The sequence below is a fragment of the Podarcis pityusensis genome (assembly GCF_964106645.2).
Source record: "Podarcis pityusensis genome assembly, chromosome: 1".
NCBI lineage: Eukaryota > Metazoa > Chordata > Lepidosauria > Squamata > Lacertidae > Podarcis > Podarcis pityusensis.
Genome location: NC_138028.1, coordinates 118,727,898 through 118,743,718, shown reverse-complemented (window position 1 = coordinate 118,743,718; position 15,821 = coordinate 118,727,898). Strand labels below are relative to the sequence as shown.

Below are 15,821 nucleotides of genomic sequence, written 5' to 3'. Positions count from 1 at the left end.
CATTCACAGTGCTGAGGTACTGGTAGTAAGAGGACAAGTTGCTTGCAGCTACCTTAAAACCTATTAATTTTGCTGGGCTTCAGAGCAACTTCTTTGGACTGGCACAACTCTCTTCAAAAATAACCTTACGGTAAAAAGGTAAAGGACCCCTGACAGTTAAGTCCAGTCGCAAACAACTCTGGGGTTGCGGCGCTCATCTCGCTTTACTGGCCAAGGGAGCCAGCGTTTGTCCGCAGATGTGGCCAGCATGACTAAGCCACTTCTGGCGAAACCAGAGCAGCGCATGGAAACACTGTTTACCTTCCTGCCAGAGCGGTACCTATTTATCTACTTGCACTTTGACATGCTTTTGAACTGCTAGGTTGGCAGGAACTGAGACCAAACAATGGGAACTCACCCCGTCGCAGGGATTCGAACCACCGACCTTCCGATCGGCAAGCCCAAGGCTCAGTGGTTTACACCACAGCACCACCCGCGTCCCCCAACCTTACGGTAGCACCCTATAAAAAAGAACCGCTGGACGGTTAAGTCCAGTCAAAGGTGACTATGGGGTGCAGCACTCATGCTGCTTTTAAGGCTGAGGGAGCTGGTGTTTGTCCACAGACAGCTTTCCGGGTCATGTGGCCAGCATGACTAAACCGCTTCTGGTGCAAGGAGGACCATGACAAGTGCCAGAGTACACACAGAAACACCATTTGCCTTCCTGCGGCAGTGGTACCTATTTATCTACTTGCACTGGTATGCTTTTGGAACTGCTAAGTTGGCAGAAGCTGGGACAAAGCAACAGGAGCTCACTCCATCGCATGGATTCAAACTACCGACCCAAGAAACTCTGTGGTTTGGACCACAGCACCACCCGTGTCCCAATAGAGTAGCACCCTATAGTTAGGGTCTAAAGAAACGTTCTACATGCTCAAATAGGGTTACATTACTTTATGTGACTGCTGTGAGGTCCCTAAAGGAAGGCCAAACAGATGTGCTGCCATGGAATATGAGAAGCTAGTAACATTCTGTTAGCATGGTGCAGTATAGTTTTTTATCAGCAGATGGCAACATCTGATAAGCCCAGAAAACCTTTTTGACTACTTTTTAATATACTAACATTTCATACAGTCAAAGCTTAATGCATTAACTTAGGATACGTTAAAAATGTGTGTCCTAATTCAACAACAAAAACACCCAGTAAAATGAATCTGTTTTATGTAACAAGGAATTGAAGGAAGCCAACCCCTAAATTATCAACACATAACACTATACAGTACAGTACTTATAAGTATATTAGGGACGCGGTATTAAGGACTTAATTAGGGACGTGGGTGGTACTGTGGTCTAAACCACTAAGCCTCTTGGGCGTGCCAATCAGAAGGTTGGCGGTCCGAATTCCCGCAATGGGGTGAGTTCCCGTTGCTCGGTCCCTGCTCCTGCCAACCTAGCAGTTCGAAAGCACATCAAAGTGCAAGTAGATAAATAGGTACCGCTCCGGCAGGAAGGTAAACGGCGTTTCTGTGCACTGCTCTGGTTTTGCCAGAAGCACCTTAGTTATGCTGGCCACATGACCCAGAAAAACTGTCTGCGGACAAATGCCAGCTCCCTCGGCCTGTAAAGTGAGATGAGCACCGCAACCCCAGAGTCGTCTGCGACTGTACTTAACTGTCGGGGGTCCTTTACCTTTTTGTACTTATATTATTAAGTGTGTTCAGATTTTCAGTGCATAGTTTTGGCATGGCATAAGGCAGCAGGTATACAAGCTTACCTTCAACTTGTCACTGTCAAGCAGCATTAACTGCTGTCCATCTATACATTTGGCTGTGAATTCCGCAATGTACTGCTCCATATTCATTCCCATTAGCCAATGGCACACCTGTTGTGTTGTCCATTCAGAAATGGGCCGACTGTGCCACTGGTTTTGTTTCCCTGTAGTTGATGGTTCATCATCGGAAGTCTAACAAAGCAAATCAGCTTTTACTTAGGTACATAGCAATTTAACTTACTGCATTTCTGATATATATATATATAAAATATAAACATTCAAGACTTTGAATTGTTGAGTGCATAGCTGGTCTCCCCTCCAATATTTCAGTTTGTTTTATTATTTAATTCCCATAGTGCAAGGTGTCTGAACACATATATCAATGCACAGTAATTTAAAGAACGCTCATTGTAAATACCTTTATGAAAAAGTGGACTAACCAAGTGTAAATTTCCAGGTTCGTGAGATATAGACCCTGCTCGATAACTTACAGGTATTCTCAAATTCACTCGTTTTATGGTATCACTGACCGAATGTCCAAAAGAGAGTTTTAAATTATTGTAAAGGATCATACAGTTTCTGGTCTTCTAGGTGCAGCACTCTAGGTGGTAAGTTTTACTCAGAGTAGATCTACATAAATTAATGGCCCTCACTTAGTCATGTTCATTTATTTCAATGGGTCTACTTTAAGTAAAACTTGATGGCATACCACTCTCTATGTTTGTGCCACATAAAGTCCACCTATATTATACTGTTTCCATACATACATCACAAATGCCCTTGAAATGGAAATTAGGCCAAAGCAAATGAACTGCTGGTGAAAGTCCACATCAGAGTGAACACTTCATGCTAGAGAGAAGGGAACAAAACACTCTTTTTATCTGTTGGGTAGGTCTCTCTTGCTGAATTCATTTTATGGAGATAGTGAGTCAGTTTTTACAACTTATCACTTAAAATACCACCTCGGTCTGGATGTGTCATTAGCGGAAAAAATACAAAACTATTATGTATTACTGTATATTCATTTTGTACAAGAGTGCCACGGTTTCTTTGGTTCCCCAACATTTATTAGGAGTCTGTAGCTAAGGGGACAAAGGACATACTTCTGATCTACCAAGGCTAGAAACAAAAACTATTTTTCAATTTTTCTAAAGCTATCATACAATGTTTGGTTGAAGAGGAAGTTTTTCTTTCTTACTCAAGACAAACACTAAAAACTCTCTATTTCATCCTGTGCCGAAAAGAAAAGGATCACAATACATAAAGACTAACCATGCTGATTATGCATCTTCATTGAACTTTAAAAAAATGAAGTACTGATAATACAATTTTTTTGTTAAAATTCAGCAATGGCATTTGCACCACTAACTCAAGGTTGCTTTCTATATGCTTGTAAAAATGTAGTATGTGATCCCTACTTTTGTTATTGTACTTGCAGCTCATTTTTTTATTGGTTTACTGCTTATTTCTTTAAATGATAGCAATGGTTTATGAACTAACTGCTGCATTGCTCTAGATCAAACTATGCATGCATATGGGGGCAAACAGGTTTCTTACAAGTTTCCATCATAGCACCTTACAGTGCTGAAGAGGCAAGGCACTTTTTCAGTTAAATTTGAGAAATTTAACTGGAAAGGGAACTACCTCTTTGCTACAGCATGCAAACTTCACACAGCCTCCCCACCTGGGCTCTTCAGCATTTCTTTTACTTTCAATGTAGATGCAAGGACCACCTGAAAGCAGCAGGGATCACGAATGCAAGAGCCACTTGTTGTTCAAATTTAAAAGCAAAATAACTTTTCAAGTTATAATATAAAAACAAGGAATTAACAAGTGATGTCCGTGAACACAGAATACTTCTTCCGAGCCTGTTTCACAATGCCAGGCTTGTCAGCTACTCTTGTAGACATACCGTATTTTTCGCCCTATAGGACGCACCTTTTCCCCTCCAAAAATGAAGGGGAAATCTGTGTGCGTCCTATGGGGCGAATGCAGGCTTTCGCTGAAGCTTGGAGAGCGAGAGGGGTCGGTGCGCACTGACCCCTCTCGCTCTCCAGGCTTCAGGAAGCTATCAGCAAGCCTGGGGAGCCCGTGGGAGTTCCTGCAGGGCTCCCTAGGCTGCGGATAGCAGCCTGCCGCCCGGCGCGCAGGCGCCCTGAAGCAGAGCGCCCCGCGCGCCGGGCAGATATCCGCAGCCTGGGGAGCCCTGTGGGAGTTCCCGCAGGGCTCCCTAGGCTGCGAATAACAGCCTGCTGTCCGGCGCGCGGGGCGCTCTGCTTCAGGGCGCCCGCGCGCCGGGCAGACATCGGCCAGCCCCACAAGCTCGGGGGACAGCGGGGAGGAACAGTGCCGCCATCCCGCTGTTCCTTGACCTGGTTTGGTTTCCCCAACCTGGTTTTGGGGGGGGAAATAAAGTGGGGGGAAATTCCTTTATTCCCCCCCCAAAAAAACTAGGTGTGTCCTATGGGACGGAGCGTCCTATGGGACGAAAAATACGGTATTTTTTAAAAATACAAATAAACTACTCCTTTTGTTACATTAAAATGTTTAGCACAAGCAAGTATCCAATATTTACTCAAAAACATTAACTTGTGTTACTGAAAGGAAACTATCTCCATCCTTCCTTGTAGAGATATGCAAATTCCATTTCTAGAAATCAAGTAAAGGTCAGTTTCTGAAAGCCCCGTTGATGCAGAGAGAGAAAATGAAGAATAAAATCCGGCCCTATTGTGCTGAGAGTGCAAAATCCTCAAGACAACTGGAAGAGAGTCGCAAGGAACAGTATCCATCTAAACTGAATTACGGAGTAATTTGAAAGAGAGGTGAAAGGTCAACATAGTGTATAGACACAAAACTGTTCAAGAAAGAACTATTCATAAGAGTAGAGTACCTATAGAGCTAAATGGCCAGATGCTACATGAGGAGCTGTGAAACTCCATACTGAAGGCTGAACTTAGCTGGCACCACAAAACCTTCCTCACTGAAGTCTGCAAAGTTTTGAAAGATCCAATTTAGGAAATTCAAAAAATGTGTGGCTTTATAATGATCTAAAAATATTTCAAAAATAACGCAGCAAGAATTAAGCTCTACAGCCAAAAGACTGAAATGAGGAAGACAATGTGTATTCTGTTAGAAGTACTGATGCATGCCATTCACACAAATAGCAGAAGCATAGAAAGCAAACTGCATTGGCTGATGGTACTATTAATCAATTAGCTGTCTTATAATGTTAGGAATTTAATTAAAGTGTTTTTTTTTCTTGCAATGCAAGAGTAGAGCAGATGCACATTCAGTCCTGGTTTGGCTTCGGTTACATGCGAAGTAGCTCAGTGTAAATGTTGTCAACAATATATCAAACCCAAAACTGATAACAAGAAAAATACTTTTTGTCTCCTAGGTACATTTTTCAATGTGGGCTTATAAAAATATTAAGGTGCAATGATGATAACCTGCTCTTTTCATTAGAGACAAACTTAAATTGCATAATATAGTCTGAATTGTGATATCAACAATACACAGACACACTGAAACTCACCTCGTTTGAAGAGAAGGTTAAAGTGTGTGAACGCCCTGAAAGATTTGGTTCTGTCACTAACCCTGACAGATCACAACTTGGCTTGCTATCGTATGAATCATCTATGACAATTCTACTCTGCAAACAAGTGAAAATAATGTGTTGTTAACTTCCCCCTTGGAACAATAAATCACAAGGAGGCACAGTGTCTTATTTTTTAAAAAAGTAAAAATAACTAATCATTTATTTCCAGTAACTCTGAACTAAGCTTATCTACATTCATCATGACTCTCTCCCAATTCACAATACACAAGTATTGGGCTCTTATCATCTGATCTATAGAAACATTCAGAGAGTTCTGGTAGCTATTTTCAGCACATAGGGTTAGTCAGGAATGAATAGGGTTAGTCGTGAATTCATTCCCTTAATGGGGGCTAGGGAGGGATTACACTTTGACCTTAGTTTTCTGATTATCAGAGACTGGAACCAAGACTTGCACCATGGGCAGCTCCTGGTCTTGAGGAGCACAAATGACTCTGCTTCCAAATGTTCCATCCCTGCTTTCAAGTTGCAGGCAGAGTAAGAAAAACAGGAAGCAGTATGGCTTCCTGCCATGATAACTTTTCCTTTTGCTACTGTCCTTGCACCACCTGCCCTATTTAGAGCAAGCAGGCCCTACATTAGCACCCACAATGGTCAAGCAAATGCTGAGCCCCCCCCCCCCCAGGACTGACACTTGCCTGCTGCACCCTTGCTGACTCCCCCTTCCCTAAAGCTGGCTTCCCTAATCTGCCACCCTCTCAGATACTCACCGCCCTGAATCACAATTTGGGAGAAAGGCAGGATATAAATACATTAAGTAATAATATTCAGCAGCCCAACAGGCATTGGCTGAGTCCTCTTCCTGTCTAATATGGGAGGAGAGAATAGCTAGTCCAAAATAACACAGGCTGAGGGGTGGCTGGAATGAAGCACCAAAATCGACAGTAACATGTATTTCTATCCTGCCAGCTGTCTGTTACACATATGTATGGTGATGGTTATGGGATTTCATGGAGGCAAAGATGGAACAAGAAAATTGGGAGGACCGGGTATTTTAGTAGTAATTATGCCCCTTAGAGATAGGGGGACCACTGGATCCTGAAGATCTACCACTCTGCAGGTGGAGTAGATGGTCCACTACTAGAGGCCAATGGTGATAGGAAAAGAATAGGGCCACCTTGTGATGGATCAAGGAGGCCTTGGATTCAAATCCATCTCACTCCCAACAAGCCCACAAGAAGCGAGAAAAACTATGCCTGCCCAGAGGCGTAGCATGGGGGGGGGGGCATTGGTGCAACGGCCCTGGGTGCAATTTTGAGAGGGGGCCCAAAAAGGTGCCCCCACAGCAGGCTCCTTCATCGGAGCCTGGCTCTGGGCCAGAAGGAACTGAGCCTTGGCTGTAGCGTTGGTGCCTGTTAGAGTTCTGCCCCCTGGGTTAGGCCTGACCCGGGGAGGAGAGCAGGTAAGGGGGCGGCAGCGCTGCTGCCCACCCTCCTTGGCCGCAGCATACCTCGTGCCTGGTGGCAACAGCTCTGCCACCGGGTCACTTCTGACATGGTGGTGGAGAGCAGCACTGCTCAGCCGCGGCAAGGCATGCCTGGCCACAGTGGGTCTGTCACCGGGTCAGGTCTGACCTGCCGGCAGAAAGCAGGAGAGGCAGCAGTAAAGCTGCTGTCCACCCTCCTAGGCAGCAAGGCGCCTTGCGCCTGGCTGCAGTAGCTCTGCCTCCGCCACTGGGTCAGGCTTGACCCGGTGGCAGACAGCAGGGGGAGAGAGAGAGCGGCAAAGCTGCCTCCCACTCTCCTCAGCCAATTCTTGGCCATAGCAGCTCTCCTGCCAGGTCGGGCCTGACCTAGCAGCGGAAAGCAGGAAGAGAATAGGCAGGAGCTCCCCACCTTGTACTCCGGCACACTGGAGGGTGCCCTCCGCACTCCTCGGGAGCATGTTCTGCAACCCGCCACAGGTAGCGCAGGCATACGCTCCACTGCTGTGCCTGCCTTATAGCTGGTGTATTTAGTTTCCTTCACTCAAAGGCAGAAAAATATAACGGTAACAAAGCCCAACAAAATAGGAGGCAGGAGAAGATTACCTGGGGAACAAAGGGCTCACATCAACTGAGGTGTGTCTGTTACCTTATTTTAGTAGTGTATATGAAACAAGCTATGGAAGGAGGAAGTAATTATGGGCACAGGTAAACAGGCACAAAGCTTTTATAGCTTCTTATATTTTAATGCTTCTTCAAACTTTAACCTTCATTCCTTCATTAGATCAGGGAAGTGCAATCCTTCCTACCTGGTCCTATTTCTTTAGAAACATGCATTTCCCACTCCGAGAACCACAGCACAACAAACCTGACTTTAATAAAACTGAATGTATCACTGGTATTTATCATAGGTACCATGTGGTGACAATTCTTACATAGCTTTTGAGGTCTGCAATAACAGGCAAGGCTTATCTATGCAAACAGAAAACAATGAACCACTCTCTCATAACAGTACAAAAAGATGTGGCTCAAGCACAGAAAGGTGCTTTTAAAGCCATATACGTTCAAGTGTAGTTAAGCACTACTGTGCTCACTGCAGTTGCAAGTTATCAACCCTGGGTTGAACTGAAAAGGCTAGAGATACAGAATCAGAAAGTTCTAAAGACAGACCTACAACTGTCTGGACAAAGACACCATGCATTTTGTTTTAAATGACTGGCAGTGCAACCCTATACATCAGGAATGGGGAATGTCAGACAGAGGAGCTAAATTCAGCCCTGCAGGCCTCTCTCTATGCAGCCCTGGGGCCACACCCACCATTAGCATAAGACATCCAGAAGGTTCCTCACAAGGGAATGTGGCCATAGAAATGAAAAACGTTCCCCACCTCTGGTCAGAAGTAAGCATGATGGGTTCAAGAGAACTTACTCCCAGGTAAGTGTGCATAAGATTGCACCCTGAGTCAATTCCCTGCATGGGAAGAACTAAAGTCACAATCACACTGTCTCACCTATCTGACAACTCACAAGTTGATGTGAGTAAACTGTTCAACCATTGAATGTGGACACAAGCAGGCATAAAAACACTTAAGGTATTTTATGTTGGTTAAACTTCTGCTGGCATAGATTGTACACACTTCCGAGGTTTAGAAATCTTTTCCAAGACCAAAACATACAAAATGAGATGCTGATGGCTTGAAATGCACATGTAGATTAATTTAACAAACTGAAACAAATATGGAATCCACAAAACGAAAGAAAACTATGGGAAGAGTAGCACATTTGTTTTGTCGAAGTTATTACCATATAGAAAGGATCAAGCATGCAACAACATGCACATTTAATGGGTGGCAAGGACAAAGTAGAAAAAAGCATCATGTGACTGCAGACAGCTTTGCCATAACCATTGTCTTTTAATGTGCAGATTTTCGATTTTCATTTGTGTAAAGCCATTTTCACATGTAAAGCCTTTAGTTTTTTCAGAAAGCAACATGATGATGAACTCTTTAACAAGGAATTTCCACCACACCATTTCCTCCAGTGGAAGCCTCCGTTGGTTCAGAGTTCTTTCTGTGAACAGAATAAGCCCTTATGTTCATGGGAGGGCATGCTTGGATCGCAATCCATTGTTCTTAATAGGCTAGCCTTATCGTAATTGGGAAAGCTGGAGAAAATAAGTCAGCACTAGTAAAAATACTTTTGAATGCCACAGGGGATCACTAGTCATACATAACATATTATTTCCTAAGGTGAACAACTTGCACATGTTTCGTTTTTACGATACTTGTCACAGCATTTAACTCTTGAGCAACATTAATCAAATCTAAATGTGCAAAGTATATACAAATAAACACCATTTACCTTGTTTCTGTTCTTCTCCTGGCTCTGTTCCAATGCAACATCATGACCACCCTGAGAAAAGCTCAGGGTGCTACTAGAACTATGCTCTTTATGGCTGTCTCCAAACCAGGAGAAAGGCATACAAGTTGGGATAGGGGAATCTGAATCTGACGCAGATAAGTTGTTGACAGAGTCTTCCAGCAATTCTCGAGAGCCCCTGAAAGAATGTAATTTTTCATGTATGAGCTTTGACAATCTATGGTACAAATAATCATACCATGTGGAATAGATATGACATAAGAGTCATATTTTCATCATCAGTACACGACAACACATTATACACCATACAGTTTAAAGCAATTTAATGTTATTCAGACTAGTAGGTCTAAATTATTATGTATAAAATATTTCAGAAGTAGCTTTCCTGCTATGTTATCTTTTTACAAACTGGGCACTAGTATGTTACCAGCTATGAAACACTTTAAAAGTAAATCTGATTGCCTTTGAATACTTTCCTTTTTCAAAAAGACTGAAACTGAGGTTCAACATTCTAACAATGAACGCGATATAAAATTGAGATGATGTATATTCATTCAGATGACTGTTCAAATTGCACAATTCATTGGAATGCATAGTTAAGAACATAAAATGCTTCTCTAAGTACCGGCTGTCTAGCGAACTCCTTGCATTTTCTTTTTCTTGCTTCTTCCCTTTACCACCAGATTTTCTTAGGCCCCTGAAATTAAAGAAAGTAGTTTAATAAAACGCACAAATTATCTAAGTCAAATCTGTCCCAATATATCTGTGGCATACTGCAAAATAAATCAATAGGTTTCACACAATTGTCAATTCACACTAGTCAAGTACAGTAATGGGAAGTGGGGTAAATGAGAGAACAAGTAGATCAATCCCCAATTGACCACAAGCAATCAAGTTAAACTGAAATGACCCACTATCTTTGAACCAGCCCAATTGTCAATTATAAATAGAAATATGGTTCACATTTCAAATGTATTTCACAGTGCAATTAATTATAACAAATATTTTGTAATATTCCATTATGAGAATATACACTGAAGGAAAAAAAGAAGCAACTCATCATCATATAACCTAGTAAATATAACTCAAGACACATAGGTGCATCCTTAGCTGTTGATATCTATGGTCTCTCCCCCAAAACAAGAATTGTCTTGAACACCCACAACTTTACATCCCATCCCATCTGTGCCTTCTTTGCTCTGTGCTACAATGGTGGCTGCTGTTATGAGCCAGAGTTCATGTCTTGGGTTTCAAAGGAGAGGGATACAAAGGAACGATTTCCAGACTTCTCCAGAGTGAAGCTGTCACTACACATGAATAGTTATTTCAGTTATGAACTAAGGACATACACTGTAATTTTACCCTCAACTCTGACAGGGGAACCTGGGCATCCTTCTCTAAAGATGCACAAAGTTAAACAACAATAAAAGCATTCCACTTTAAAAGTAACTTGCTGGTCTCATACAGAACCAACTGCAATTTAGCTAGATTTATTATCTCAAATTTTAAACATAAAAGCCCTACCATAAAAGATATAACCTTTATATGTTGTCATAATGCAACAGAACAACGTTCTTTATTTATCTGAATGTGTATGGTCTGATCCTAAAGGTGCCTATCCCAAATAAAATTTATTTCTTATTAAAGTGTGTTTAAGATTGCAGACTGAGGCAAAGCCATTCCCAAAGATCAGTCACTCAAGCACTGAAGGACCCTTACGGCATGAAGCAAATTATTAAAGCTTTGAGATGCCAGAGGAACAAAGAAGTTTGAAGCGCGGTTATTTCCACTTACGCGTATTCTTCAAACCAGTGTCATCTTCAATTTTGAGACAATCATGCACACAATTATTCCCAGCTGCCAGTTATGCAGATTAGCATCAAATTAGTTTTTGACACATGATAAAACTGCAGTTCAGTTACAGGAACTTTTAACAAACATTCTATCATTTAAAAACATGCACGCCGTACCCAAAATCTGGGAAACGCCTTTTGGACTTGCCCGCAGAGGCACCTTCACTTGATTCAGTCTTTTCTTCACTTCGTTTGTCATCTGTGTAAAATAAAATAATGACATAAGAAGTCTAACACTGATATACTTCCTAACTTAAAAGAAAGCAAAGCCTCTTCTATAGATAAGCGCAACAGAAACTGTATTGTGCTGACAAACATTTTGCAATATATTGTTCTTTGCTTTTGCAAGGTGACATCAAATGACTGAAGCATACTGACTGTGCAATTTCTTGCATTTAAATAGAAGATTAAATATTACATTAAATTTACAGTGTTGCTTACATTAGAGGCATAATGTACAAGAATGGAGAAACAGCAATTGTTTAACTTTTAATAGCAGGAGGCAAGAACCACTCTGTGTATCAACAGTTTTTCAGGACTTAAAATTTTTAAACACTAGGAATTTTAAATTACCTTTATTCACTCTTCCTTTGCCTTTTGAGTCTCTATGCTTGACATTTCTGCTGCATCCTGAAGGAGAATTTGGAGTTGTCTCATCATTAGAAGCTGGCTGAGTTGTTTCAGGACTATTTTCTGTGTTTGGTTTATATACTGGAGAAGAGTGCAAGGAAGTTGATGGACTTGATTCTAATAAACTGTCAGTGCTTTCAGCATGCTCATGCTTCTCATCTCTTTGATCTACATCACTCTGCTGATGTGATGAAATGATCTTCTCTGTCACTTCTGAAGATCTGCTCTGGATTATTTCCTCTGTATTATCATCATTATCATCCACATCCTAAAAATGTATTAAGAAATAAAAGTTTTTAAATTTAGAGTTTTAATAATTGCCTAAGTCCAAGGTACCAAATGCTTATGTACTTCAAGTAATCATACAACCACTGTTCAATACTTTTTTATTTAATATATTATTTGTATTAAACTACATGCCTCATACTTGGCTATGTTAGGGGTGGAGTTTTCAGATAAATTTGTTGTGGTGGCAGCAGGAAGAGAGATTTACTGAAATGTGCGGCGAAAACCCAGCTCACAGCAGGACATTAAGAGTGGAAAGGTGGTACAGAGGAGTGTTGGGTAAATGATAAAATTAATCTCATCAGTGAGTGCATTTAAACAAAGTTAAATTATATCTGGAGGGGAATCAATAAAGTGAATACTGTACCAGCAAGTTTATTTCCTTCTGTCCAGCCCCAAGAGATGCTTTCAGCTTTGACCGAGAAGGTGGCTGACGTTTCACTTTCAAGGCAAGCTGGGCTTTTGCTTTATGTGCACTGGTGTCTAACCTTGGTGTGTCCCCAACAAAAGTATCAAAATCTGTAAACAAAACAAGACAAAGTTACCTTAAAAATGATATTTCAGCAACAGAACCTCTGTCTCCCCATTCCCTCCCTAACAAAATTAGTCAGTGCTCTTTTATAAGCTTGCATTCAATGTCTTAAGTAATCTGACTCTCTATAAATTGAATGGAAACACAGAATTCAGACTCCAAAGCTTGCACACCCTTTTCAGTAGCGCAGCTGGTTCAATAAAATGCCCTTTTATAAGTTGTTTGTTAAGTTCTTTGTTAGTACACAACAGTCAGGACCATACCTGAGTTTTACAACAGAAGGCATACCTTGCTGAATTAGCAAACAGATGGCAATTCAAAGTGGATTGTATTAAAGAACATATTGAAGAACTTAAAAATTTTGCTTGTACTGTGCACCTTTTACAGGTTGTCTAACAGTTGTCTAATACTACATACCTAATTTATTACTTCACTGAGGATACAAAATGTATATGTTCTTCTCATTATGTATGCAACTTCTCTGCATACCATGAGTAAGGATATCAGGAGATCTTTATTACAGGATGTTGGGAGATGCATATCCCAGTGCTCCTATCACTTAACTCCAGTTAAGGATCTGCCCTGGTCAGATTTAGATTGACTTTTAAGATGACCATTGCACTTTCTGTTGGAGCAGCTACAAGCAAGTTTTCCCCTTAGAAAGAGGAAACATATTTCATTTTAAAAAAAAAGACATATTCCTTAGCAGGGACTCTTTCAGTTAGGAACCCTGAAGACAACTAGACTCAGCAATACAGTTGTGGTGAACCTTTTGATGCCAGCAGGCTAAATTGTTACCTCCCCCAAACCCTGTGGGCCATTTCACAGCAATCATCTGAAGTCACCATTCTGTCAGGTGAAATGTTTTCCTATGCCCATATGATTTAAAATCACCATTGCAGGCAAAGGCTTAGGGGGCATGCAGACGCCAAGAGTCAGTTGATCTGTGTGCCTGCAAGCGGTTTCCTGTGCCCAATGGTCTGGAATCGGTGTTAGAAACTGAGAAATGAAAGCTAGGAGCTAAATGGCACCTTAAACCTAGGTTATGGGTGCAACAATGGGGGGTCGGCAAACTAAGGCTCGGGGGGACGGATGCGGCCCACCGGGCTCGTTAATCTGGCCCACAAACCTTGCAGACCCTGCCGCAAGTCAGCCCCCGCGCTAACCAGCACAGAGCGGAGGCCTCGTCGCATGGGGACTGACTTCCGCGACACTGGCACGGCTTCAGATTGGCCCCAGGAAGCTCCTGCATACAATCCAAAGCCGTGGACACCTCTGGGCGATGCCCCTTCCTTCCCGCTGAGATGGCTGTGTATGGCCAAGACCTGAGCGGGAGGAAAAGGCAACGGCAGGGAGGCTGCCTTCGCCGCCAAGGCCAGCGGCCTGGGCTCTGTGCCCCACGGACCCCTAGCCGAGGCAGAGGACGACGACGACACTGCCGAAGACAAGGCGGTGTCGACAACTGCGGTGTGAGTGGAGTGGCGGCGGTGGGGTGCTTTCAGGAGAGGGTGGGTCCGGCCCCCCACAAGGTTGAGGGACAGTGGACCGGCTCCCTCCTGAAAAAGTTTGCTGACCCCTGGTCTAGGTGCACTTTTTTAATAGCAAGAATACAAAGCTGAAAAGGAATGAACTGCAGCTAAAATATTATGCTCATTTTTCACATGGTGTAGTCCTCCTCCTCCCCACCCACCCTAATATTCTTAAGAGGGTATCTTCTCCAGTCCTCATAGAGTAGCTGGAAGTGGGGAGGCAGAAAAAGGTCCTCCTTTCCTTCAACTCCACAGTTTTAATCTGAAATCTTTGGTGCAGTACTGCGCCCAGAGCTCAGAAACTACTCATGCTAATGAAATTCCCTGTCACAAAATGCGCCTAGAAAAATGGGAGTTTCGAACGCTGGCTGGAATCAAACAATACAGGGGAAGTATCCAAGGTTTTCAGGGTTGGAGGTTCCCACTGATGCAGTAAAGGTTTTAAGCCCTGAAATAGCCCTATTTATACACAAAGGGAATCAGTATTATTCTTGCTTCATCAGACTGAAGCTTCACCTAGGGACTAACAGTTCTACTTACTAGCAAGATTGACACCTTCCACTGTAAAATTCATAGCAACAACATATAGCACATATTTAAGAAATCAAAGAAATAAATGCTGCTGAATTTCTACTTTTACTTACCAGCAAAATCCAATTTCTCTATTGAAGACTCAAATTCTTGAACATCATCTTTTACTTCAAGGTTTTCTGTAAGTTGTTCAGGACTTGGAGTTGCAGTTTCAAATAAACTGCTATTTCCAAACATAAATGGGAGTCTCTCATATATTTTTAATTTATCTTCAAGCTCTGAAATCTGAAAATGTTACAATGCAATTTAAAAACCAATAAAGCAGTTTTTAACATATTTAAAGCCAGTAATTACTAAGTCATCTTGTCTAACCTTCTCCTGCAATATTTTCAGCTGATTTACATGCTCCTGGTCTCTCTCTCCAATAATTTTTGTATGATCCTCTTCCTTTTTCATGAGTTCTACTTCTCTGGAAGGGGAAAGAAACAGTCACATTATGCAATCCAGAAGGAGCTAGTTATCATGTTGAGCTAGTTATCAATGTGCATTGAAAAACTAAAAATAACTACCAGTATATATTGTTAAGTCTTCTACTTTTACAATCTCATCTCTTACACAGTATTATTCTGGTTGTTATATACAACTAGTGACCACCAACATCTCCATGAAATTGCAGCTTCTTGTCCTCTTTCTTACTACTTGTTCTTTGTTCTCCCACTCACTCCCTTCCTGCCCACATCTACTCTTTCTATTGCCGCTGTCCTCTCCTGCTTACCAAGATGGCCTGTTCTTACCAGCAAAATACATTTTCAAGTAATCTCATTGTTTTTTATTAACCTGACCAGTTCCATTTTTCCTTAAGACCAAAACATTGTAAGCAGCCTGATGGATTCAATTTTCTTGCATGCCTCTGAATGCACATACAGAAGACCCTGTTGCAGGATTTGACTAACCAGTCTAAGGAGAAAATGTGTTGTGGTTTTCTATTCTACTCCCACCTGCCACCCTATTTTAAATGTTAAATCTGTTGCTTAGCAGATGTTCCATGTGACCTCCTGGTTCCTTTAAAAGTTCTTTATTTGTTTTTACTTAAAATTTACCTTTAGATTTACACACTCTGGATCCTATCCAATTTACCTCTCTGCTGTGTTTATTAGAGAACTGAGGTGCCTCAAAAAGTCTCTCAAAGCCCCTCCAAGATAATAGCAAATGATACACTATCAAAGTATTGTGACTTTGTTTTTAAATACTCTGTAGAAACTACATGGTGTATCTGTCAGATGATGAGATAGAT

At 41.9% G+C, this 15,821-nt stretch overlaps 1 protein-coding gene and 1 long non-coding RNA gene across 3 annotated transcripts in view; both read right to left on the bottom strand.

The window, feature by feature from the left end:
• LOC308458739 overlaps positions 1-15,821 on the bottom strand; it is a 395,423-nt gene that overhangs the window by 174,512 nt on the left and 205,090 nt on the right. The window lies entirely within an intron of this gene.
• Positions 1-15,821, bottom strand: part of LOC308486489 (neurabin-1-like) — a 41,291-nt gene that overhangs the window by 4,843 nt on the left and 20,627 nt on the right. Inside the window, exons 10-18 of one of the 2 annotated variants that reach the window (XM_081023364.1) lie at positions 14,900-14,996; positions 14,641-14,812; positions 12,303-12,454; positions 11,594-11,918; positions 11,138-11,219; positions 9,793-9,864; positions 9,150-9,345; positions 5,286-5,402; positions 1,754-1,942 (exon numbers count right to left, since the gene is read on the bottom strand). In XM_081023364.1, the coding sequence (XP_080879490.1) occupies positions 1,754-1,942; positions 5,286-5,402; positions 9,150-9,345; positions 9,793-9,864; positions 11,138-11,219; positions 11,594-11,918; positions 12,303-12,454; positions 14,641-14,812; positions 14,900-14,996 (1,402 nt within the window). The remainder of the gene's footprint in view (positions 1-1,753; positions 1,943-5,285; positions 5,403-9,149; positions 9,346-9,792; positions 9,865-11,137; positions 11,220-11,593; positions 11,919-12,302; positions 12,455-14,640; positions 14,813-14,899; positions 14,997-15,821) is intronic. The other variant, XM_081023365.1, reaches the window with a different exon arrangement.